The sequence below is a fragment of the Parus major genome, chromosome 8, assembly GCF_001522545.3.
Source record: "Parus major isolate Abel chromosome 8, Parus_major1.1, whole genome shotgun sequence".
NCBI lineage: Eukaryota > Metazoa > Chordata > Aves > Passeriformes > Paridae > Parus > Parus major.
Window position 1 is genome coordinate 6,250,264 of NC_031777.1, and position 27,103 is coordinate 6,277,366.

Here is a 27,103-nt window from a genome sequence, read left to right on the forward strand (position 1 = left end):
CTTCACCTGAGCAGCTTTTAGGGATGAGCTACACTGGTGCTGGCACTAAGCCAGGTCCTGTGCAGTGGGGCAGGAGTTGGCTGCTCCAGCTTCCCATGGGACTGGGAAAATACACCAGGCCCAGGAAGTCCAGTGGCCTCTGCAGGCTGTTCAGCTGGTCCAGCTGAGCAGGGAGAACCAGAGAATGGGGAACAAAAGATTTGTCCTCTACAATAGGCCCTCCCAGCCAGCTACCTGCAGAGCATGGCCAGCATGTGCTACAGCTGGGCCAGGATTGGGACACAATGTGCCCCCAGTCAGCACCTTTGAGCCAATGTCCTCACCCCACTCCTGGGGCTGGAGAACCCCCATGGAAACAGACCTGCACAGCCACTGTGCTTCACAGGAATTCCACCCCCGTCCCTGGCACAGGGGCCTCGGCAGGACTGCACTGCACTTGCATACACAGGGACTGGGCAGAGCCAGCACACAGCCACTCAGAATTAAGCACTGTTTACTGTACCAATAAATTACATTTTTTACAAGCAAGAATTTACAAATACATCCAAAAGTTAATATCAAAATAGACTTCATAACTTTGCCAGACAGCTAATCTCTGTACACATACATACAAGAAGAGGTAGGATTAAAGGCCTTAGAAAATGGCTTTTGGGAAGTTAGATGGACTTAAAGCAACCAAGAGTACAGCCAGAGAGGGATGTCACCTGGAGACCAGGCCCACCTTCTAGGAGGATGTGGCAAGAACAGGATAAGGAGTTTCCCCAAGAGCACTACCACCAGGTTTCCACTGTATGAAAATAAAATTCCGGCTTAAACAAAGGAGAAACACCCTTTTCCTCTGAAAAGGGGTCTGTGACAAATACCTGCATGAAGGTGGGGGGTGTGTTTTGTCTTTATGCAAAAACGAGCATCAATCTGCTCCTCTGCCCATTCTACATTCTCTCTTAAACCATCACTGCACAAGACACACAGGCTGGCTCTGCGGGTCAGTCCTTCATTCCTGGCCTTGCACTCAGCTACTTCCTGCCCTCTGACTCCCTGGGTGACAAAACAGATTCCTTTCTCCAATACAACCGTTAACAGCTCAGCTCCTCACAGGAACACTGAATGCTCAGAGCAGCATAGCACAGCTGCTGCATCCCAAACCAGCCCTGCTCCCCACCCTGGTTATCCATGCCTATCCAGCAGATAGGAACCCTCACTCAAGACGAAACATTCTAGTAGTGAATAGAATTCTCAGCAGAAATCCCGACATTTAATGTCCACGTAGAACTGTGTTTTCTCTTCAACCCAAACCAGCACCGTCGAGGAAGAAAAGCCGGCACGTTTTTGGCTCCTCCAGCACTTCTCTCTCCTCCCCCTGAGGAGGCGGAGCTCAGGCGGCTGAGCCCGGGTCAGAGCCAGCCCCGGCTCTCGGCCTCCCTTTGAACGGATGCTTGGCACTGCTCCACTGTCTGTTCCAGCTGTGCCAGCTGGCAGCAGCCCACTTCCAACCTCTCCCTGGGAGACAGGAGAGAAAGGTTAGCAAGACACAACAGAACAGGAATCTTTACAAATACTCCTTAAATTTTCAAGGACGTTTCCATCAAACTCAAGCAGCAGCAGTGACTTTTGCACTACAGCTGCTAAATATGAGGATTTCACATAAGCTTACAACAGCCAACCCACAGTGGTCGTGTTCCCTTCTAGGGCAGGTAAAATGGAACGACTGGCAAGAGAGGTCACTGACATCCACTTCCTGGAGAGATTTGGGTTTCTGGAAGGTTCAGTTCAAACCATCCCTCATACACTGATATATCCTGTACTCACACTCAAAATAAGGATCTGGGTACGCCCCCTTATGACTGAGACACTTTCAAAAAAGTAATCTCAACCTGATCACATATAAACACACCCTAAGTTAGGTTTCCAAAAGATTCTTTCTCAAAAGACCATTTAAAAGCTGTTCCTCAAAAAAGGGAGAAAACCCCAATCACTGAGTTCCCCAAGCACAGCCTGAGGGCTGCCAGGGCAGTCTCCAAAGCACTTATTTTACTCTGCTGAGCATAGATTTCCACGCACTGTTTTCTTTCTGCCTGTATCAATACAGCTCTAGAGCAATCAACTTGTGGGAGCAAAGCCTTTAAACTCTTTTTTATTTTTATGGTTTTTATTACTGATACAAATATTGAATGTCTCTCTTCCTGATCTTTGATCTCTCCCTGAAAACTTTGTCCCCTGATCTTGCACTCTGCACACTGAATTTCAGAGAAGATTCAGGGACCTAGCATGAATCCAGGCAAAAGGAAGCTACTTAGAGTAATTTACCCTCCAGCCTTTCACTCAGCTGACCCTGGCCAGTGACAGCACATTCATATCCACACAACAGCAAAAAAAAATTATCTGGCCTTTATTAGCCAGCTCAGAATTATTAAAAATCCATGATGGAATTTTAGAAACCTCCCAGAGCCTGGATTCACAAACCTTCACTGACAAATTCATAAAGAAATGAGCCAGAAACCATTGGCAGAGGAAAGAGGGCTCAACACCTCACCTCCAGCAGCTGAAAGTAACCATGTAGGCACTGATGCCTCATCTCCAATTTAATTTTTGTTCTCTCCTGCTCTGTGTTAATTGGGAATTAAAATTAAAAAGGGAATTTTAAAGATCCCCCATTTATTTCCTCTACACTGTTCCTACAAAGTGGGATTTTTATTGACCCATTTTATTCCTCTCATGGTATCCTGGTAAATACAGCTGAAACAGCTGCCTTAACCCATAATGGGGTCAGTAACTGGCTCACCTGTACAGCTTCTGTGAAACACACGCATATAGCTCCTCAGCAGTGAATTTCAGACTGTTACTGATCTAAAACAAAGAAGAAAGATTTAATACAGTCATTTATCAGGTATGACATGACTACTACAATTACATAGTAGGAATAGCAGATACAGCTCATGTATTTCCTAACAAGCTCTCAAGCTGAGACAGTATGTTAGAAAGTCATCCTGCATCTTGTAATAAAATTTAATATTACAAATTTCAGCTCCATTTTCTAACCAGTTCTGCACAAATCTAAAAGACCTTCAATAATTCTTCCTCCCCTCTTAATGTTACCCTATAGCTTTATTTATATATACATATATAGACATATGTGCGTGTATGTCAAATGAAATAAGCTCTGACTTGCATCAATTCCAAAACTGTATGTGAAGGCCCAAACCCCAAACATATTTCCCTGTACAGCAGAGCACTGCAAGACTGAAATATGTAACATATTAAACAGAAATATTCTATTAAAAACATTAACTTCAAAGCTTGTTACTCTCAACAGTAAGTCATTCACACCAAGTGAGCACTCAGCAAACCACACAAGCAACTCAAATACCTGTTGAAATCCAACCAAAATCTATCTTTATGTTCAACAATTAACAAACAAGAACAAAGAATCAAAGTTCTCAGTGGAAATACAGTGATGAGATGTGACCTCAGAGCTACTTGAAATAAAAGCTGTAAGTGAAGTGATCAAACACCAAAGAAAATGTCATACCTCATGTTGTCTGAGAAAGCTATAGAGGGTCCAAATATCTTGGAAACTGCTGGTTGGGGTCAAAATTCTGAAAAGTAAAAATTTGGGGATGCTTTAAAGCAAGCACAAAAGGAATCTATGAAAGAATTAAAAAACAGGTCAGCAATTTTCAAGGGGAAAAAAAAATTACTTGAACAAAAAGGAAATTATGAACTTTCCCTTCCACTACTCTAACAGAAGAGCTTATTATTTCTGTGAAGACTTTTCTGGTGGCTTTTTCTAATTAAAAATTCCTTCCATGTTTCTGTGAGCCATTTCTGTATGAGGAGGGAGGAAACCCAACACTAACTGAAAGCCCTTTAGTGCCCACCAGCGAGGCCCATGAGCTCACACAGAACCACAGCAAAGGATGCACAACATTCCCACCCCAGCTTTAACTCATTCCCTCCACATTCCCATGTGCAGCCCAAATGCTGCAATTCACTTGCCATTTTTGCTGCTTCTAATAATCACCAATTCTCACCCAACACTGCCAAGGGCCAATGGGATGTGGCAGCTGAAGAGAAGTGGCTTTAATGAAGCATCTTGATGGACACCCTTTTCCCAAGGCACTGAACATGATCCAATAAAGAAGTTTGTTTTTAAGAAAATTAATTATCCTCATCTATTTAGGCAGATACAATTCAGTTCCACCCCAGTGTAACCTCATTTACATTCACCAGAAAAACAGAACCCACCTAAATGCTGCAAAATGTACCTTAAAAACAACATTAAAACACAAGTAACACCTTCTAAATATTAAGAAATACTGAAAAAAACCCGATTTTTAATTCTTACGTAGTTAAATCACGATTAAGATAATGACTGGACTTGGAAAAAGAAAAAAAACTTTTGGGGAAACCTCTATTTACTTTCCCATGGGAAAGTGCCCAAATTCTCCTTTCCCTCCTCTTTACAAGCTGTAAGCTTCATTTATAAATGAATTAATTAGGAATGGAAAAAAGCAGGAAAGCAACAGAGTAAGTTTAAAAATCCCAGTTAAAAGACCCTGTGTTTGAAGCAGGCTGGAAGACCATGACACAGCACAGGATTTATTGTAACTGGAGTGTCCACTGCTTTTTCACATCATTTTTCATAGGAATTATCACCAAAAATTAGTCATGCATTCTTCCACCCCTTCTTAAGTAGCAGTACTCAAAATGTTTGCCTTAAACCTGCCAACTACAAGTCAGGAAGGGAACCAACTGGCTGCTCTGCCTAAAAACACCTCAGAGCCTTCCCTGGGCACCTCTGTCGCAATTGGCCTTGGTAGCGGAAAACCCTGGCAGAGAGAAGCTGCCAGTAACCCTCCATGGAAATCCTAGGAATCCTGGCAGCTGGAACTGCACAGCAGCTCCCATTCCCATGCAGCAGCTCCAGGCTATCCAGCCCTGCCTATCACACCCAGAACCTGCAGCAGCGGGAGCAGAGCATCCCAAGCCTGGGAGAGGCTGATTCCTCATGGAGTCATTCCCTTCCAGTCCAGGCAGAACCTGTCTGACTACTGCCTGGATGCACAAGTGGACACAACATAAAAGCTAAGGTTATGAATAACCTCACCCCAGGGCCATCACAAAATTCTGGGGCAAAATCTGTCCATCCCTGTTCTTCCTGTTGTGCCAAATACACATGGATAAGTGATGGAGCTGCCAGTAGAAAACCTGGCCATGGTAGCTCTCCAGAGGAAGGATGGTGGGAACACACTATCCAGGTGGATGGACAAACTCACTGTGTCTCCAATTCTTTAGGGAAAAAAAAAATAAATTGTGTAATTAATTATCCAAGTAACTTAATGTTCAATCCTGTACCTCATTTTATGGCCTTTGCTTGGACAATGACAATGGTTTCTGGGTTTGTATTGTGGAATGAGAAGTCTGACATTTGGCTCCAAGTTTTACAGCAGCTCCAAATAAAAAAGATTTGTTGTTTTGAGAGTACAGCCCTTACTCCACACAGAGCTCAGGGAAGCTGCTCAGGGAAGAGCCTGCAACATAACTTACCCCACAGATTCCCAACAGGTATGAAACAGTCTGGTGCTATCTGCAGCTAAATAGGGGCTGCAATACCAGCTCTAGTCTGAGGATATATTCTTCTGTACAAAACGGACACGTTCCTGTCTGCACAGCAATGATTTTTCAGCACCACTGCTCCCTACTGTGCTTTCATCACCTGTAGCCACCACCATATGCTATGGAAAATGGACATTTTAAGGGAAGGCATACACTGGGAAATCTGGATCTATCTGTATGACCATTGACTCTGCCACTATTACTTCATTGAATCAAGTTGCCATCATTTCCATGGAAGCTTCTCTGTGATAAAAAGTCTGCCTCAACTACAGAACTGTGTCTAGAGAACTTCCTCTAAACCAGTAATCCATGAAGCAAAGGGCTTTTACATCAAACTGTTCTAAACAGCCATGTGAACCTCAGTATTGTGACCACTACAACACTGACCACTGCTGCTGTTCCTCTCTCCACACTGCTTCAAAAACAGAAGGTAGAAATCCATGCAATCATTTGGCCTTTCCATCAGCACAACCTTGCAGAACCACACTACACCCCCGCCCCTTTCTGTACTTCAGCTTCAACCTAAGAACTCCAGTGTGGTTCTACAGAGTTTTCTGAAAATATTGAGCATGTGATGTAAAGAAGAGAATGTCACAAAAAGACACAAGAAATTACTATGGATACGTGCCACCAATTGCAGGTTAAATGCCGTCTTGGGGGCAGAAGGGAGGAGACAGTCAGACTTGGTAATTTTATCTCAAGTGCTTCCCAAACCACTCCCAATGTTTCTTTATCTTCTGGCCTGTCACTCGTCTGATGACAAATACAAGGTGTAAGATACAATAATAAATAGAAATGGATAGGAAATAACTCAAAATGTGGTTCCTTACTTGTGCACAGAGAAGATCTGGGAGAAAGCAAAGCCTACTTGGAAAGCACCAGAAATTAACTTATCAAGTAAAAGTGAAAAAGCCAACCCACAACCCAAGTGGCAGTGAAAGCAGGCCAGCCTTCCAGCTGCTGCAAGACCCCATGAGGGCAGGGACAGGGGAGGTCTGGTGGGACTGTGTGCAATCCCCTGTCCCACCCAGAGGAAGCTCTGCCCCCAGGGTCTGTCCCACTCAGCTGTCCCTCTGTCACAGCTCAGACTGGCAGGGCTGGCACAGAACATTAACAAATCCAGAGCTCCATCTAAAAGGCTGGGATCTGATGGGAGAAAAGGCAGCCTCACCCATTAACAGCCCCTTTTAACCTCATTGCCTGAGTATTAAGGAAGCAAAGGAGATGGGAAATGGAAACCCCAAAGTTCCCTGTGGCCCATTACCAATTCCTTACCGTGCTGCACGGAGGGGCTGCACTGGGGTTACAGCCACCAACACGGGGCTTGCTTCCACAGCAGCCAGCTGGGAAATTCACCAAAGCCAAGCTCGTGCTTTCTGTCACTGCAGAAATGTCTCAGCTGTCAGCCCCTGCTGGCACCCCTCTCTCTACAAGCTCAAAGCACCATGGCTTTTACAACCCCGTGTTTGAAACCTTTCTGCTTTTCAAACTGCTTTAAAGGCACCACGGCGTGAGCAGCTGCACAGCACCACCTCTGCCCTGCCCCTTGGGGAGCACTGCCCACTTCCAGCTCTATTTGAGCTTCATTCCTTACAGCTGTCATTAAAATGGGCACAACAGAACATTTTAATTTGGGCCTGGCAACAGAGAAGGCTGCAGGTAAGTTCAGTTTCAGGTTTCACCTAAATGCATAAAACCATAACAATCAAACAAATAGTGATTTGAATGTCTGACACTTTTTGAAGAGTGAGCTAATCTCAATTTTACTTCCAGAAAGAGACTGTGTGCAGAGCATGACTGAAGGCAGAACTCTTCATCTAGAGCCTTTACTGGGATTTTATGGCAGAAATTATTAACTGCCACAGAAGCCTAAGGGAATGAAGACAATTTTCTACTGAGACACCAAGGAAAAGAAACCTCAATTTCTCCACTGACCACCTGCAAAAATAAAGAGGAAACAGTTTCTCTACATCTGTGGAATTATGTACTAAAACTAGTAAAATTGCAGAATGTTTTTTTAATCATTAAAATTCAGTGATCAGTTCTGATATAGTAACACTCTCCTGCACTACTGAAATCTTAAGAAACTACACTTTTAATTTACAAATGTTTAGGGAACCCTTGACTAAACCACATTTTTCCAAACTATTGGGAGTGTGAGAGAAATTCCATTAAGATAAAACATTAGTAGAGCAGAATTCAGGCTTGTTGTGCAGTTCAGTAAGAGACCAATATTTTTACAGGTGACAGCATATTAGCATAAATATTTAGGAGGCCTGTATCTAAGTGTATATGCTGTAAGCTGTGAGTGATTTTTAAGTTGGCATATGAACAAAAAAATTCTCTTTTAGCCAACAGATGAAAAGAAAAAATCCAGCTTGAAATAACTGTATCAATTCACCAAAGACTGAATTTTCTTTCTTCTCTATGAACAAGGATTTTTTAACTAAAAGAAACTTGGCAGGAAACTAAGACAATGTCCAGTTCCCTAGGGCTGCATATAAAAGCTTGGAATCACAAGTTCTATTCAGCTGAGGGCAACCATTAAAGGATTAACGTAAGAGACCTTAAGTACGGTACCCCAATTAACTGGTTCCAAATAATACCCAACCCAAATACAAATACAAACCAGCAGTAAGAACACTTACAAATTTTCAATCCAAAATTATTTAAAATAATGTAATGGTTTCACAGTTTTACTGGATGCTTAAATTTCAGAGGTTTCATACCCTTTGCTCTTTACCAATAGTAATGGAATATAGTTAGAATATGCTAACCGTACTGATTATTCTTAATTTCAGAGCTGAAGGCTATCATTGCTGGCATGCAGAATTGTGCAATACAAACACCACTCTGCTACCAAGGCTGTTAGAGGAAGAAGCCAAGATAGAATAAAAAATCTGCATGGTGTGACAGAAGTTACCAGAACAGGGTAATGTGCCAAAAGCCGTTACTGACACATCTTCAATGAAACAGCTTTTTTTTTTTTTTCCTTTTCTGTATCTGTATTTGTCATTAACATGTTCTGGCCATCAGGCCTGAATAGCTGGGGTACTGCCACTGGTGTAGTATTCTTTTTTATAATTAAGGGTATCATTACATTTATCTCAAAAAGCATCATCATGTTTTTCAAATTGTTTTTAACAATCTGAAAATCTAAACTTTCAATGCAGTTGAACTTTTTATATAATCTACTGGTAAAGCTTCCAAACTTTCACAAGGTATTTTCTCTCTTCTGGACAGCAGGGACCAGAAGGTACCACAGAATCAGCTGTATTTTATCACTAAAAGCTGTGTTACATCCAAATATTCAAGACAAAACTTTCTCACTATTTTTAATCCAGTGCCTCCTTTCCTGCAATCATGCCATTAGATTAAGTCACTGAGAGGCATTTTTTTCAAAAATCAAGAAAAAAAAAATACACTGCAAGGTCAGTTTTACAGCAAAATTGAAGTGAGATGGTTCTGTCTATGGCAGGGGGTGGAACAAGATGAACTTTAAGCTTCCTTCCAGCCATTCCTTCCCCAGCCATTCTGATTCTATGAAAACTTCTGAATTTTTGCTTTAATAATCTGTAATATTCATAAAACTGCAATGAGACATTAACCTAGCTCCTGGCTCTTTGGAAAAGCTCCTCAGAACTCTCAAACTATCTTAAATCCCTCCACTCAAGGCAAATGCAACAAATGCTGGATGCAAATCCTCCTCATTTCTTGCGCCACGATGCCACCTGCTGAAAAGAGCAGGAATTTCCAAAGTGTCCAGGAAAACGACTCCATTCCAACAATCAGCCTGTGTATTTCAGTTTTTACTTTTACAGAGCTCTCCCATACAAAGAAAACCAACAGTTTTCGATGAAACATCTCTGCAACACAAAAATAACCATCCTGAATATTCCATAGTCCCATTTAATCTCATCCACCACATCTATAAAGTGATACCACAGGATCTGTTGCAAAAACTTCAGCACTGGAATGAAGAGAGCAAAGTTTAGCAGTAACCTGCTTTATTGAAACCATTTCCTTAGAGGGTAAAAAACCCACCAGCAATAAATTGAATCCAGCGGCACACAGATGCTCCACCTCACACTTCTACCCATATTTGTCTGCTTCTAATTTTATAATATTTTGATTATTTATATTTGAAAGAAACTGTAATTCTTTGAATGGATCTGTATTTCACTGCCATGAAAAAAGGACTAAGCCAAGACCATACAGGAGATTCCTTATTCTTCCTGAAACTTTCAAGTTTTTGAGCTGTAAAAGAAAGGGCAGAGGCATGGGGCTCCCCGTGCCAGAGGGCAGGGTTAGGAGGGATACTGAGAAAGAATTGTTCCCTGTGAGGGTGGGAAGGCTCTGGCACAAGGTGCCCAGAGCAGCTGTGGCTGCCCCTGGATTGTCGCTAAAGGACACAGAATGATTCACATGGACACATCTCAATAGTATCAGAGTAAAAGAAGTAACTTTATGTTCTGACTCCAGTATTTATAGATTCTTGACAATGACCAGGGTTTGGATGACTAAATTACCACCTTCCCAATCACACTGGTCATGTGAAACGTCCAAAGACGTTTCTTAGAAGCAATGTGTAAACATTTATGTTTACAGTTACTTTCCTGGGAAAGTAACTAAAACTATGAAAACAAGATCAGAAGGTTTAGTTTTCAGGGTGACACTGGATCCCTGGAAGTATCTAAAGCCAGATTGGACAGGGCTTGGAGGAAGCTGGGATAGTGGAAGGTGTCCCTGCCCATGGCAGGGGTGGCACAGGACAGGCTTTAATATCCCTCGCAACTCGAACCATTCTGGGATTCTGTGATTCTATGAGGACAGAGGGAATATTATCCTGCCTAAAGAGAGAATGCAGCTGATTGTTGTTGTTACGGCTGTCACGGAGAACACCTGAACTGGGAATAGCAAAGCCCCAAAACTTTATATCCTTCACTCTATTGGAACTTTGCCCCCATCTGATCGGGCCTCACATTTGAAACACAGATGCCCTGAATTATTCAAAGTTCCTGCCATCAGAACTGATGTAATAATCATCATCATTAATAGCTCCACTTACACCTCATTAGAGGTGACTTGGTGGTCAAATGGTGGAAAACAAATCCCAGACACAGAAGGCAATTCCCTACAAGAGATCTCCAAGTCTGCAACTCTTTCATGATATTTTGTTACCAATGATGCAAGGCAGCCTCGCAAATCCTGTCACCAAGCACACAAAATAAAGAGTGATTTGGTGCTGAAATATTTCAGATTTTTGTGACTTCAGGTGCTTGTCACACCTTTTGCACCCAGCTGCAGTGCTTACCTGCCAATGCCCTCACGGATGTCCTTCACTGCTGCCAACAGCTTCTGCAGGCCAAAAAAAGCCTCCTCAAATGAGGCCTTGGAAGCCATTGTCACTGCACTGGGGTCCAGCTTCTGGAATAGCTCAATACTGAAATTCAAAATAAAGAAGAGACAGAAAAACATTTAATAAAAAAGCTCAGAATTCAGAGAAACACAGTGGCTATTTTGTGCTTGTATTTTGTCTATTAAAGCAAAAAGGTCAAATATAAATCACACTATCTAAAACAGTCTCAGAATAAATGGCAATGCAGAAATGGAGTTATCACTGATGATTAGCTGAGTCCTTACAGACCATCAGAAAAGGAGTTTCTTTGTGCTTGGTTGACTCAGAGCCCCTCCTTGGAAAAGATTCCAGACTAAGACAACAAAAAGAAAACACAGTACCTATTTGGATTTTATCAAAAGATATGGCATTGCAGTGAGTTTCCAGCAGATTTTTCAAAAATAACCAAAATAAAAGCAATGATAAAACATCTAGACGGAAGAGAAGGTAATTTCCTGCAATTCTCAGTTTACATGAGAAAGGAAATTCATTAGATTCTTCATTTCAGAAAGGGAAGAATTTTGCTTAAAAACAAAATGTTTACTATTTTAAATTGATTTTCAAGTTTTAAAATAGGATATAGAATTTTGCATAAGCCAGTAGATTTCCACTAGGTTTGGAAAGAAAATAACCACAAGAATATTAAGATCTTAGATGCTATTTTATGGAAAAATACAAGATTTTCATGGATGTCTCACACTTGTGGGGTTTTTAACTTTATTTTCCAGGGCAACTCATTTCAGCTGCTGCACAGAAAAAGAGCAGCAGACTGACATAACAATTTGAATGCTCCCAACTCTTGTGTGACTGGTTGTGTGATATTTTTTTTGATTTTTTCTTTTTTTTTTTTTTTGGAAGGGGTCAATTTAGATTAATTACAGGGTAAAAAATCGGTTTCTAAAGTGCGCTTCTTTGAAAGTTATCTAAGGTTATGTATTAGTTCTGAGCCCCTTTAGCAAGCTGTACCTGTACAGGTTCATGGTGTTCCAAACACCTTCCAGGACTGACCAGATTTCCTGGTGCCTGTTTTCCTGAGCCACATGAAAGCTGGGATGTAGCTCTTTTTCCTCAGTGCTTTGCAGACTGGGCATCGTGGCTTCCATTCTTTCACATGCAGCATTTTCTGAAAGAACCATGATGTCTTCTGATAAATCCTGCTCACTGTCTGCCCTCACCTTATAAAACAGTTCAGCAAACAAATAATCAATGTATTTGGTTCCCAACTTCATAAAACCAGAATCTACATATTTCTACAGATTTTTTTTTTTTTTTAAAGCAATGCTCAAGAAATCAAGGCTGAACTCTTTGAGTCACCTTGGTTACAGTCTCTGCATCCAAAGCCTCTCTCGATGGTTTGGGTTGGGAGGGACCTTAAAGCCCATCCATTGCCATCCCCTTGCACAGGCAGGGACACCTTCCACCATCCCAGCTTGCTCCAAGCATCCAACCTGGCCTTGGACACTTCCAGGGATCCAGGGGCAGTCACAGCTACTCCAGGCACCCTGTGCCAGAGCCTCACCACCCTAACAGGGAGGAATTTCCTTCCTGACAAGTTTTCAGACACAGCCTGATTCTCATGACAGCAGAACCTCAGGTTCAGGGCTGACTGCATTGTACAGAGGTCCCAGCACAAGTGACTCTTGACCTTCTTTCTTTCCCCTTCAGCCTTTTCCAAGGACACCAAGAACACTTTACAGCTGTTCTGACCTATCTTCTTTCCCATAAATCCAAATATTTTATCCATGCTCATGACTCCAGTTTTTATGCCATTACATATGGAACTGACAGTAACCATAAAGCAAGACAGTTGGAAATTCCTCCACAGCAACTAAGAGCTGGGAATGAAGACCAACTTCTGAGAACACAAAAAGGTGTCAGGACAACCCCCAGTAACCATCACAAACCACAAGGGATACAAAGGAGTCCCTTCTTCAGCTACAAAGATGACGAAAGCTGAAATAACACACTTAAGAACAGCAGTATGGGACCCATGTCAGAAGGAAAAACAGCAAGTTTAATCTCTAAGGCACATCAGATACAAATGTAATAGCAAACTAAGAGAAAATAATGGCTTTCAGTCACCCTTCCAATACTAACACGTTTATATTAGGGAAAAAATGTATCAGCAGATATTCACTGCATGAAAATTAAAGTCAGAGTCTCTTCCTTTAGAAAACACTCCAGCAACATTTCCTGGAGTAATCAGTGGAAATGATGGGAATAATTAAGAAATCTAAGCCAGGTTTGGAACGCAGAACAACTCCAGGATGGGGTGAGGTGGACAAACACCAAAGCCGTCCTTACCTCCCCAAGGGTCTCACACAGTTTTGTCACTTCAGCATAAGCCTGGGGCAGGACACCATTGTAGTCTGACCTGCAGCTGAAAGCATGGAGCAGGTTTTTGGACTCCTGGAGCAGGATACACACTGTTGAGGAGTCAAATGGCTTATCTGGTGTTTAGACATTAATGTAAGAGAGGAAAAAAGAAAAAAAGTTAGGCTTTAACAGTCTTGGCAGGCAAATTTAATACACAAATATCTAGATTAACAGAAGCACATGTAAAGCCAAGGAAAATGGTTCAGAAGCATCAGGTACAACAATCTCAGAGAAACACGCATGAGATTGCTCACTGCTTAACCAAGTCTTCCAAATTTATCCTGGGATCTTGCACAAGGATCAACTGGCATATCTAAAATAATTCTGCAGAACAGCAATATCCCAAAAAGGTAGAACCAAGAAATGACAGGCTATCCTGACTGGGAAGAGACCCACCAGGATCATTGAGTCCAACCCCTGGCCCTACACAGACACCCCAACAATCCCACCCTGTGCACCCCTGGGAGCATTGTCCAAACACTCCTGGAGCTCTGGCAGCCTTGGGGCCGTGTCCATTCCCTGGGGAGCCTGGGCAGTGCCCACCACCCTCTGGGGGAGTTCACCAGGTCTATCTGTCAAAATCAAATGCTCAAAGACATCTTTAAACAAATAAAAGGTTTGTGAGGCTTTTTATTTGGTTGGCTTCTTTTTAAAACAAACCTCCCTGCCCTCACATACCACATTAAATATCCTTTGCTACTCCATAATTTTTTTGACAAATGCAGATAATTTGGTCACATGTAACATGGGACCAAAGGAGGGAAAAGGATTATTTGTTTTTTAAAAATAACTCAGAACTTTTCGTGACCATTAATACACCCAGTTAATTCTATAACTCAAACCAGAACAGGGAGGCTTTTCACAAGTTTACAATTAATGTTCTCAGGGACTGTTACCTGCATAAAGATGTTTAGAAAGATATTCAATGGTTGAAAGTAAACTCCTTGGCACCACATAACCAAAAACAGCTATCCAGTGTTTTTTGTAACAGTTCAGCAGGTTTGCCAAGGTCCATGGTGGCTTCAGATACAGGACCTGGAAAAGAGTACGTTATAAGTTCAAAGGCCAGTTTTCATTTCAACATATTCCTATACATTCCACAACCGCTCTGTTCTTCAAGAATGTGATGATTTGTGACTGCTGAAGGAGAATTTCAGTGATTCATCAGAAATAAGACCATGTCCAGATTTAAACAAGTTTATCTATTAATAAAGATTTGATACAGCAGCACTATGGGTAAACAGTGATGCTTATTCAGAAGCAATGCATAATCAATCAGTCTTATGATCTCTGGTTCCCCATTCCTCAAAAACTCTTAATACTTTGATTTATCTCAAAACTGATCTAATGAGTTACTTGTGCACAAAGGCCAACAGTAACAAGAACAAAAAGGGAAACAGTAAATATGCCTTTGATTTTCCAGTACTGTTACAAAGTAAAAATAAACTCTGTGACTATTTATACATGAAATAAAACACATGTATTATAAAAAAAATTGAGAATTCACTACTATCAAGTGAAACTACTGTTTGAAGAGATGCTAAAAGAAATTAACTAAGTGAACAGAGAAGTGATTAAAAGCTTAGCAGCTAATCAGGGCAGCATGGGAAACAACAGTCACCCCATGATTTTTGGGAATTTTTAAAGCCACAGACGCTTATCTACAATAAATTTAAACTCTTAACAACCCCCACCAGCTACAAAATGGAATCTGAAGTAAAACATGGATGATTTGAAAGTGTCTTGTACATGGGTATTTATCTTCTGCAAACAAGACTTTTGAAAGCGTGTTTAGAGACTCTCATTACTTCTCTTGTCACATTCTATATCTGCACTGGAATCAGTTTAGCTGTGAACAGTTTTATCCACATCTGTTCTGGTGGGGAAGAAATGCCTGCAAGAAATGCTCCAATATTGTACAGAACGTGACAAAATGATTTCTTGCATGATGTATTTACACTGCAGGGATTTACTTGACTAGAAAAGCTGAAATAGAATTTTAATGCCACTAATAATAAGAATTCTGAAACTTCACACTGATAAACCACCACCCATTACTGTGTCATTAAAATTCTAACTAACTACTGCACATGTTGCACACTAGTGGTCAAACAGAATAATCTTGCTATAAAATGAAATAAAAAAAGCAAACACTGAGCTGTTTCCTGTCAATGATATCAGGGACCTGGGATGACTTGGGTTTGGCTTGGCACAGGTATTAATAGCAATAAAATACCAAGGACGTTCAAACCTCTCAATAATCAAAATATCAAGCAAGATGATCTAAGAAACTACCTCCATCCACAGGTTTCCAAAGGCAAGTTTCATTTCAGTCTCCAAAATACAAGACAAAGCTTCTCCTAAGTTCCTTTCAAGGTCTGGAAGCACATTTGGGAATTGCGCAGCATTTCCTCTTCTCCTCCCAAATTCTGTATCTGTCAAACCTATGACACCAAAGGCATTTATTGAAACTGGGTTTATACTCAAAAACTCATGTTGATGGTACATAAAGAATTAGTCCCCATAAATAAGGACAGACTGTACTTTAGTTTATAAAGCAGATGTGCTAGACCTAATTAAGTTTCAAGAATTTCTAGTTATACCCACTTTTACTGTATTTTTCATTAAGAGCTACTAACCAAGAAGGTTAATTTCCCTGGAGTATTACTCGTTAGTGACCTTACTTCACATTTCTTTTCTCCTTAAATAATTTAGATCATATACAGCCAACAGGGTTATCAGCAAGCACAAGAGGATCACTTCTGAGCTCCACAAGCTGTACCTGTATCTTTGGAAAAATTGAAAAACCTCTTTCTATCATCCTGAAACTAGAGCCATCTGATTGTTTAGAACATTGTTTATTTTCCTTTTTGATTGTTTAGAATATTGTTTATTTTCTTTTTCTTTTTTAAAGGAGAAAGGGTGAGATGTTGCCCTGAAACTTAAAGCCTTCTGATAATGTTTTCATAGTTTTAGTTACTTTCCCATGAAAGTAACATAAACATAAGTTGTTTATGACATTCCTTCTAAGAAATGTCTTTTGATGGGCGTTTCACATGACTGGTGTGTTTGGGAAAGTGGTAACTTAATTATCCAAACCCTGGTCATTGTCGAGAATCTATAAATACTGGAGTCAGAGAATAAAATTTCCTCTTTCCTGTTCTGACACTGAGAGGTGTTTGTGTGCATCATTTTGTGTCGTTTAGCGACATCCTTCAGTCCCAGAAAGTTCAGGTCACCTTTTAAATTACCCTAACACAGGAAATTAATGTGGTGTTTTTATTATAAAATAAAAATATATCACATTTAAATTTCTTAGAACTCTGAGACAGATGGTTTAATTAATGTCTCAAAATTTCAGAAAACCCTTGAAAAAACCTTCCTCTAACAAAAAACATTCCTAAGGATTCAGAGCATAGGAAAACCGAAGGTATAATAGCAACTGTTCTTCCTCTACCCCACTGGTTTTCACACATTCACCAGCATATTCCACAGACTCACCCTGCTTTGGCTGCTGCAGCTCCTCAGAGTTCTGGGGCCTATGTGCATTCACATTCTGCAGAGCAGTGACTAGATCAGCTTTGCAGAATGCCTTGACCTCACTCACAATGGCTTTATTACACAAATTTTTATCATCCCTAGAAAAGAATTGTTGTCAAAGAAGGAATAAAAGTAGCACATTGAAAAAACCTGTATTTGGAAAACTTATTTTGTGAACTTCATTTTATAGACAAAGTTCTCTTTCTCACGCAATCAGAAATTAAACCAGAAAATTAAGTAAAATTAAGAAACATAATGAAAAGTGTTTCAGGGTCCAGGTTTAAGAAAACAATAGCTATAATTACTATAGCAGTGATGCTTAGTTGCTATGATCTCAGAAAGCAAACCAGGCAATAATTCTAAGACAGTACTATCTTATTTGATGGCTACTGTTAATTCTCTTTGTTGAGATCCTTTTTTAACTATTCTGCTGGCCAAATCATTATCCCAGATGCCACTCTGAGGTTCTGGTCCAGCAGAACTACTTTAAAAATCCAGGACAAAATTGTATCCCAGTACTTTCTCAAAAATTTTCACTGCTTATATTGGTAGAGAATAAAGGGATTTTTGGATGAAAAGCAGTTCTGAACTCAACTCCTGCTTTTTGATCAGTGAAACCTAGAATCACCATCACTATCCTATGCATACAATGACTGAAACAGCATTTTCAGCAGCCACCCGTGTCAACTTGAACAACCCAAATGGTGCCCAGAGTTTTAACCCCACTCACTGAACTGTGCAGGAACTGGCTCTAGTCAAGACCAGAGCAAGTAGAGCCAAGGAGTATTAATCCGTCAAGCTGGCTTCACCTGCTCGTATCAAATTCAGAATCTATACCCAGAGGTCAGCTGTTATCCTCACAAACAGGAACAGCAGCAAATCTGTCCCCACCTTCCTTCTTTCTAAGATTAACCCCTTGTTTGCTTCTGCTCACCTGGCTGAGAACAGGGGTAGTCTCTAACTGGATCTCAACCTTTAATTTACATATTCTTTTCTATTTTGCAAATTCAGTAATATTTTTTATGAGAAACCAGAATAAAATCTGAGAAACCTATGCTTTAACAAGTTTTAGAATTGAATATTGAGTAAGCTGAATTCTATTTCAGGCCTCAATCTCAGGAAGGTGATTCAATCTCCAATTGTAGTTTATTATATCCTTCTACTCTAGCTTTTAAGAGGGTGATTGCCCTTCCAAGAGCTTACTTCAGAAACTATTTCTTTAAGCCCTGATTTGAAAGCAGTGTAGCAGGAGAGCTAAAAGCACCAAGGAACTCACGTGCAGAGGACAACAAGAGCTTGTGGGAAGAGCTTCTGGTACTGCAGGCAGCACTGCAGGACACGGTCATCATTGTTCTCATCACTCAGCCCATCTGCAAAGGCAGTGCAGACACAGCTGAGGGATGTGGGCACAACTCAGCCTCTCAAACACCTCAGTGCACTCATGATGCTCTTTGTATATTTAACACTCCCCACACAAAGATGCAAGTGTAACGTGAAAGTGAGAAACTGGTAAAACAATAGTGAAGACATTCACATGCCACAACTTTGGATACACTCTGAAGGCTGCTGTAAAAAATTAGCTCATTTTAATTAGCAAACAGCAGAGTGAAGAAACCTCCATCAAATTCAGAATTCTAAGGTTGCCACTAGGTGAAGTGCAAGGATGAAGTACCCAGCACAAATGGATTGCACATGTATTACACATTTTTTGAGAAGCCAGCTGCATGGATTGCCCCCACAGTTTGGAATCCTGGCTCTTGAGACACTTGTAGATGAACTGCACTGCAGGGATAGCTTTGTCCCGAACATGCTGCAACATTCTCCCCTTCTTCAAGTTGTCCAGCTCTTGCAGGACGACCCAAGGAATTATTAATGCAAGTCTATCAACTCCTGGAAGGAAAAAAACCACCACCAATAAACAAAGGTATTTGCAGGAGTGACACAAACTACTACAGAGAACCTTCAATTCAAGCATCATAGTTATGCAAGTTCACACCTTTTTGCCAATAGTCTTCATAATCCTTGCTCAAGAGAATCTACCATTCAAAAAAGAGCTGACTTCCCTCTTTCTAATCTAACCTCGATCTGGGACTCCACTGATTACATAGAAAAGTGACTATACTAGACAAACAGAAGGGAGACACAATTTTAATCAGCAGAATACTTTGACAATATTATGACACATTTGCAGCAATTATCTTGCCACACACCCACTCTAAGATGCTGCAGCAAGGTGAAACAGCAGCTGCACACACCTGAGTGACCACAGCAGTCACTGTGCCAAAACAAGCAGCAAAAAAAAGCAGCAAGGGCTTGTGTTCATTGCCAATCAGCACTCCTAAACCAGGAACAGGAAGTGTGGATATTGGACCATGGTTTTGTTTGTAGGTAAGTATGGGCTGAACGTTTAAGCTTTTATATGAAATACAGAGTAAATCAGAAGTTTAACGACTGTTCTGTTGGTCCTCCCATGACAAATATTTCAACCATTTTCTTTCTCATTCACATTTTAAGAACAGAATTTTAAAAAAATTCATTAATAACCATCTACTTCTTAATAAATAGGCTGGGTATCAGCAGCCTTCTCAACATAGTGGGTCTGGTGCAGAATTAGAAACTGGGAGTTGCAGTATTCTAAAAAGGCATCTCAGTGTACATAAGACAACACCATTCCTAATCTGGGAGAAGAAATACAGTCTGACACACTCCTGAAAATCACTCAGGCCCTAAGGAAAGGTATTTTCCAAGTGGCTGGAGTAAGTGTATTAATTAGCTGAAAGCATCAAAGCGCCCTAAGCATTCTCACAGATTCCAGATATACCTACCAAGAACTGACATGCATGAAACTAATCCTGCAAACATTAAATAACCAAGAGTTTCCCAGCATATTAGAGGCAGATATTAGCACCAGGGTCTGCATTCTCAGTTCCTGAGAAATTGCTCAGTTCTGCCACCTTTACCAAGACAGAAACAAAGCACTGCATGACTGCTCAACACTTTTTGGACTATATTTCTAGAAAAATAAATGCTAAAAGGAGATTAGGAATCAGTTATCACTAGTAAGGGGTAAATGATTAGATTATGTTCTTAGAAAGGGTTAAGACTTATTTACCACTAAGAATTCAAGCATATTGTTGGGAATATCTGCCATGATTCTCTGCAGGTACATGGGTTATAAGCACAGTAGGTTCTGGTTCCACAGCTGAAGTTTCCCTAAGGTGCAGCTTGTTTGGGTTCACAGAACCAGGCTCTCAAGCGTGTGCCTTCCACCTCTGCATGCAGCCTAGTGCCTTTTTAAGGAGCCCAGGGCTTAGTTTCCTTCAGGTTGCCTGAAGCTCTTACAGCATATGTTTTTCTTACAATGTCTTGCTCATCAGAACATATTTACATACCTAGTATATCCTCAGATTTCAGGGATTTCACAAACTCAAGGTGACTAATCATTATATTTGTGTCAATCACCACTAGGATGTTCAGACCAGAACTAGAAGACCCTAGGGGAAAAGAAGAGAAAAAAGAGAAAACAGCGGAAATAATCAGTTGTGTGCTCCCTACTCAGACCATTAATAACTGTAATTACTTGTTGCAAGTAGAAAGCAAAGCAGATCCAATCATACCAGCAGAAATATTTAAATCCTGTTCTGGAAGATCTATCTCCATGCTTGTAAGTTCTCCACAGGTCTGTACTACAGAAAGGGCCATCCTCTTCTCCACACGAGCAACATGCAGGTCTTCAACTATCTGCATCTACAGTGAGAAAATGCATGTGTGCAATCCATTGAAAGTAATCACTTCATAATTATTAGCCAGAAAAATACTTTTGCACTAAAACTGTTAAAATTGTCTCAAAATGATGTCTGAAAAATTTTAAGTCAGTACAGGAAATGTAAATCCATGAAAACTTCTCCATATGCTCCACTAAAGATATCTAAAATATGGACTAGAAAGATTTATGACCTTTCTACATGGTACTCAAAAACTTTGCTATATTTTTTTTGCTACACAAACTGCAAGTTTCCTAACAAGCACTTCTTAAAAAATATGTCTGTCTTCCAACTAAAAAGTTAGAGGATGAAAAATGAGATAGCTGAAGCATGTGAGCAACTATGAAGGCCCTTTTGTTGCACATGGTAACAGAAAGACACTCTTTAGCTCAGAAAGTTCCTGATTAGCAGCACTTCAGCAAGTTTGCTTAGTTTTTTAAATAAATGCTCCACATTTGAGTGTAGATGAGCCAGCAATGCCAAATACTAGGAAAGGTCATGGAATTTCCAGTTAGACAACCTTAGTGCTCTTGGTCTTTAAGACAACTCAGAACTATTAAATGAAAGCATTACCAACCTCTTGGTCTGTTTCTGTGCTCTGATTGTCTTGAAGGGGTGGAAAGTCTTCAGAGCTCTGTAGGGAGAATTAAAAACACCACAAATATACACTCTACCAATATCACAAAATATTAAGGAATACTGAGGTACAAGGGATACCCATGTCAGGAGTTCTGGAATATAGCCCTACAGGGTTAAAAACGTCCCTCACTCACCTTTGGGACAGGCACAGGCTTTGTGACCTCACTTCCCTGGCAGGAGTCAGATGTGCAAGGGACCTTAACGTTCTAGAAACAAACAGGAAAAGAAGAATGACACATGTCTTAGAAAGCTTTTTAGAGAACACTGGGGATTCCCGAGTGAACAGGGAACAAACTACAGTTCTTAGCATCCACTTAGCATCCAGCATCCATCAGTATCATTTCAATAGGGCTTAGATGCCTGGCTTTCTTTTAAATAACTAACAGTGGATTACACAGCAAATTCCATCTGAACATTAACCCCCACCTTTCTTCACACTGAAGGTGCTTGACCAGGCTGCCCAGAGAGGTTGTGGACTCTCTATCCTTTATCCTGGGCAACGAGGCAACCAGCTCTGGCTGACCCTGCTTGAGCAAGGGGGTTGGTGTTTCAACCTCAATGACTCCCCAGCTTTGTATGTAATAACTCTTACCATACACAAAAAATGCTCACACTACTGTAACACAAACTGGAATCTCCAAAGTTGCTGGGCATTTACACCAGAACAGAAAAAAACCCCACCCCGATGCTCAAGATCCAGCTCGCGTTTGGCTCTGCACCTCAACCTGAGCTTAGAAACAAACCCATCACAGACAAAAGGGAAGTTCACAAATACTAGTTCAGTCCCACATCCACCCCAAGCTCTAGTGGCATCACTCTGCTAGCAGTGCTATGTCTGGCAGCAAGTTTTCATTGGTTCAGTTTATTAATTCAAAAAATGAAATAACCATATTAGCTCAAAACAAAAAATTGGCGGGATTTATATCTGTGCAGATGCTCCCAACATATGAGACCTTTATTTTTCTGGTCTGTTTAACATTTAGCTGAGGAACATGGAAACAAGGTTTACATTGGGATCAGAAAAATCCACCTAGTCAGCTATGAAACCTGGCTTGATTCTATAAGACAGTCTGTTCATATAAATCCATCTGCCATTAAGAAACCATCCTGAAGCATCTACATAATACAAAGAACGGGGTTCTCATTACCTGCTTAAAACACAATGCTGTGGCTTCCAAGTCTCCTTTAGTTCCTGAGTGCTTACGAGCTTCAGGAGAACCAGTCCCATGTTTTTTATGCTTCCGAGAGTCCCATCGTGGCAGAGTTTCAGATGAGGAGTGTGATGATCTGTGTTTACTCACGTGCCTCTTTTTCACAGCAAAGTCCTTATGTCCTTCTTCCTCCTCTTCTTCCCAGAAGGTAGATAATACACTTGGATCCTTATTGGCAGGCCTATCATCATGCCTAGTTCCTGCACAGCTGTCAGGTGGCTTTTTGGGAATTTTGACATCTTCACTCCGTTTTTTTGAGCCCTCTGCCTTTTTATGTGTTACCTCGTACACAGAGGACTTAAACTTTTCTATCATAGCTTGCTCGGCTTTTAGCTTGAGTTTGTTAGAGAGTTCAGCTTTCTCTCTCTTTTTCTTCAGCACCTTGTCCCTCTGAAGTTCAAAGCTGTGCCAGAGCTTTTTTCCTTCTATTCCACCAACGCGACTTCCTTCCTTGCTGGCAGTCACCACATCAGGAGTGCAGGCGGTTTTGCCATGTTTGATTTCTTTGGCTTTAAACTGTATCACTATTTTCTTCTGCTTTCCAGTTTGAATTGAAGAACCATCCAGGGTGTTGCTTCTCTTTGGAGATTTTTCCTGGGATTTTCCATCTGCATCATGAAAAGCACGAGAACTTCGGTGTCGCTTCTTCTCTTGCCCATCTTTCTCTGGTTTGGAGCTACAGAAATATTATGAAGAAAGTAATGTAATTTAGCTGAGTTAACAGAAAAGAGCAACAAAAAAGGCAACTACAATTTAACTGAGACAGAGCTAAATGTTTCTGAGCACCATATTCTTAAATATGAACTTGAAGCAACAGTAGTCCATCAAAATATTTTGATACAGCATATTTTGGATTTACCTTTCTCCATCATACAGCCATTTTAGCTTTAAGAAAATGGAGAAAAAGCTTTTTCTGCATACACTGTTGATTTGAGAGACACCCTACATAGTCAAATTTCTTCTTATCACACAGGTAAGTTTTAACAGCAGTTCAGTGATAAAAGGGGTATGTCACCTAAAAGGTCAGCTTGGTCACACAGTGCCAAAACACACACAGCTTTCAAACTGTTTATTCTGCACTGATCGGGGAACTTGGAAAAGGAAAAAAAGAAGGGAATATAGTAACATTCTACAGAAATTATTAATTATATGAAAAATTATTAGGAAACTTTATTATAAGGGCAGATAAAATACTCAGTAATTATATTTACCATACACTAGGTTTAAAATATCCTAAGAAAGACTGGTTAAAACACCATATTTTATTTGGTGAACATGTTGAAAAAACTCTTCAGTTCAGCTTTAAATGGTCTGTGAATGTTATATTTTTAACTAACTCTATTTAATGACAGATTGAGAATTTACCTCTTAAGTTCTGTTTCTCCTTTCACAGTGTGCTTGTAAGGTCTTGTGTCTTCAGAGCTCTGAACAAAAAAAAATAATTTAGGGGCTTACAGAGGAAACTGGAGTTAAAAAAAATACCCTTCATAAGACAATGTCACAACTGGGTGGTTTGGCTGCTTAGAGAAACACCATCAAAGGCTGCCAAGGATGTATATGCAAAGATAAGGGTGAAAAGGGTGTAGCAGCACTTTATGATTTAATTATTGAACACTTTAATGCTTACAAAATGAATCAACAATGACAACTACAGATCTGACATAGTAACATTCCTACCATGATCAGTTCACAGGCACTCAGGCAAAACCGTGAGTCCCACAAGTACCTTTTATACACCTCTGGGTTATAGAACTGTAGGAAAACCACAGCAGGGTGTAGGAAGTTACAACAGAGAATGGCAACACATAGATTATTTTTGATAAGAAAGGTCCAGACAGTTCAACCTTTCAGAAATAATTCACTCCTTCAGTAACAGGCATGCTGACTCAGTGAGGCCATTGGGTCACTGCTGCAGTGATTTTTCCTACCTAGAGAGGCCTTAGCTGGTTTACTTCCACACTAGAGAGCACTTAAGGCAAAAATCAAAGGCCTGCAGAAACCAGAGGAGTCCTAAATTAAGGCAGTTCTGAGAACTTCGGACCATGGTTGGTTCTGGAGCTGCAGGGCCAGTACCAGCAATGCAACAGGAAAAACAGAATGCCAGACAATTCCAAAGGTTCTCCCCGAAGTCATATGCACCCCCCTGCTGTCTCAACCAGCTGGAAAGCAGTGAAGGAGCTCCCTTGGGGTAAGTGGAGCTCATGATGCTGCTGGGACAACTTCTGGTGATAACAACAAACCCTTTTTCAGCTGCTCAGTTATTAATTTCTCTCTTCAAGGCCTATTCCCCAATAACCATGAATTTTCATAACATTTTTAATATTTCTTTTGAACCTATCTCCTCCTTTTCTCAAAAGTTTTCACTTAATTTAATCATCATATGCAAATTTTCTTACTGCTCCTCTCCTCCCAGCACTATCAGTTTGAGGAATAAGGCACCTCCCACCCATGTTGAGATCACACTGCAGGACACTTGCTCCTATTACAGATTTTCTTATCTCTTTGCTGTTAAAGCTGTATTCTTCAAACTGGTGAGGCATTAGCAATGGCAATAAATTACAGTATGAAGTTTTAAGCCAAGTGTTTATCCTTTGTATTACAGAAGTAAAAAAAACCCAAAACAATAATGCACCTTAGGATAAGTTAATTTTAAAAGACAAATTGAATAGTAGTAAGGAATTCAGGGAAAGAAACAAGTTACAAACGTTTGACTTTGAACAACATTTTTCCTATGATCAAAAAGCTTCTAACATGAATAATTCAGTTTATAAGGCCATAAGCATGCTTATTTATTAACACTTGCAAAAAAAATTTGAGAAGACTGATAAAAGCTTTCTCACTTTATACATATTCCTTGAAAAATCCCATGGGAAAAAATCTAGCAAATTTAAGCATGGATTTATTAAACTACTGATTTATCAACAATGTATTGCACTTCTGAGAGTAAATAACTTGTCAGAAGTGAACATAAACAATAAAAAAATAATAGGAAGCTACAGGTATGACCAGAAAGATGACAACTCCTGTAGCACCTGCATTTCACACGTGATTCAGTGATAGCTGACTCACAAGTATGAACTAGAATATGTTGAGAATTTTTGTCATTAATTTATGTCTCAGTCCCTAAAAGGAAATATTTGAGAGTCACTCACCAAAATGCTGTGAAGTACAACTTGTGGTTAATCAGAAAATTAGGATATATGATCCAAGATACAGAACAGTCCAAGAAAACAGCACTGGTTTCAGTACCAGTATTAAACCAAACTTCCCTCAAACAGAAAGATACACTAAAATAAATAAGTCTCTTATTTTCTGATACCCACGCTACTTACAGCCTCTGAAGGAAAACATTTATCTGCCCAACTCAACCCTCCTGCTGTTCTTTATGACCCTGGTCTTTAAATTGGCTTAAACCTTCTACAACAAGGCAGCTAAACAATTCATGTTCTCTTGAATGTAGGAGTTTTAATTAAGATAATAAAAGTAATAATATTTTTGCTCCTACTTTGTCATCCTGGCCATCCAAAGAGACTTCCTTTCCAGCTATTTTCTTCAGCTTCTTTTTAGACATCTTCGAATCCTACAAAGAGAAAAAGGCTGTTGTCTTTATTACTTGTTTCAAGCTTTTAAGTCCAGATGAGATAAAACTGCATAGACAAAAATATAGTAGTCTTCTTTTCTCATTACAGAGCCACAGCAGATCTCAACAAGGTTAATTATTCACATCTGAGGGACCGCCAGAGCAGAAAGGACAGCGATTACACCTCCCCAGAGACACCTATTTTGTACCAGCAAACCAATAGAAACTAGTATCCTTTAACACTGAGTCGTATAACCAATTTTTAAGACCGTTGGACATTGGAAGGGGCAGCCCAGGGAGGTGTTGGAATCCCATCCCTGGAGATGTCCCAGGAAGGGCTAGAAGCGGCACTCACTGCTCTGGGCAGGTGACGCGGTGCAGATCGGGCACAGCTTGTACTCGTTGGGCTTGGAGGGTTTTTCCAGCCCAGCTGAAGCTGTGACTCTCTAAGGCAGTCCTGACTGTGTGACTGTCACCTTCGGCCCCTCCCGCGGATGGAGGAATTATAGTGACATCCCGCACCAGCCCCTCCACACAAATAAGCGCACACCAACAAGGAAGTTCAGGGGAGCTGTGGACAGCTTCACCCGGAGCCCCCAGATCCGAGCAGGGGCGCCCGGGAGCGGCTTCGCCCTGAAGCGCAGGCAGCACCGGGCTCTGAAGGAGTCTCTCCACAGGGGGCTGAGGGGCAGCAGCCGCCTGCCTCACTCCCTCCGAGGGGAGAGCGCGAGGACCCGCAAGGCAGCCGGGGCACTGCCAGCACAGCTTCCCCCCGCTTCCTCCCTACTCACAGGACGCCGTGCGGCCCCGCCTCACCCCGCTCGGCCGCTCCCCAACAGGCCCCGTATCGGCTGTCGGGGCCAGTCGGGCTGTCGGGGCCAGTCGGCCCGCTCGGGCCGTGCCCACAGCGGCCACCCCGAGCCCTGAGCGGCTCCTCCGGGCCTGGCGCGGCTCCTCCTCCGCCGCGGTGCGCGCCGGG

The 27,103-nt window shown here is 41.1% G+C and overlaps 1 protein-coding gene across 5 annotated transcripts; it reads right to left on the reverse strand.

The window, feature by feature from the left end:
• Window positions 1-476: 476 nt before the first annotated feature.
• On the reverse strand, window positions 477-27,054 carry SWT1 (SWT1 RNA endoribonuclease homolog). Of its 5 annotated transcripts, none has more exons than XM_015636018.3 (19): window positions 26,941-27,054; window positions 26,050-26,124; window positions 23,910-23,968; window positions 22,482-23,220; window positions 21,468-21,539; window positions 21,272-21,328; window positions 20,548-20,677; window positions 20,323-20,424; window positions 18,632-18,820; window positions 18,207-18,300; window positions 16,892-17,028; window positions 15,686-15,834; window positions 14,287-14,425; window positions 13,319-13,464; window positions 11,981-12,189; window positions 10,931-11,059; window positions 3,530-3,596; window positions 2,783-2,847; window positions 477-1,500 (listed from the first exon to the last, which is right to left on the reverse strand). In XM_015636018.3, the coding sequence occupies exons 2-19, from the start codon at window positions 26,113-26,115 to the stop codon at window positions 1,395-1,397; spliced, it is 2,655 nt and encodes an 884-aa protein (XP_015491504.1). In that variant the 5' UTR covers window positions 26,116-26,124; window positions 26,941-27,054; the 3' UTR covers window positions 477-1,394. The 5 variants fall into 5 exon arrangements, 4 of the variants coding, with proteins under 4 accessions (XP_015491504.1, XP_018863173.1, XP_015491503.1 ...); XM_019007628.2 differs by having other exon boundaries at window positions 12,023-12,189; window positions 26,916-27,039; XM_015636017.3 differs by having other exon boundaries at window positions 26,916-27,039.
• Window positions 27,055-27,103: the final 49 nt, after the last annotated feature.

Excerpts from the sequence above, each read along its gene's own strand:
- SWT1 (XM_015636018.3), bottom strand. The coding sequence starts at position 26,115 with ATGTCTAAAAAGAAGCTGAAGAAAATAGCTGGAAAGGAAGTCTCTTTG. Across the intron at positions 12,190-13,318 it reads TGTGTGAGACCCTTGGGGAG|GTGAGGGCAGACAGTGAGCA; the intron begins GTAAGGACGGCT and ends CTGTTTTATAAG. Across the intron at positions 3,597-10,930 it reads ATCCGTGAGGGCATTGGCAG|AATTTTGACCCCAACCAGCA; the intron begins GTAAGCACTGCA and ends TTTACTTTTCAG.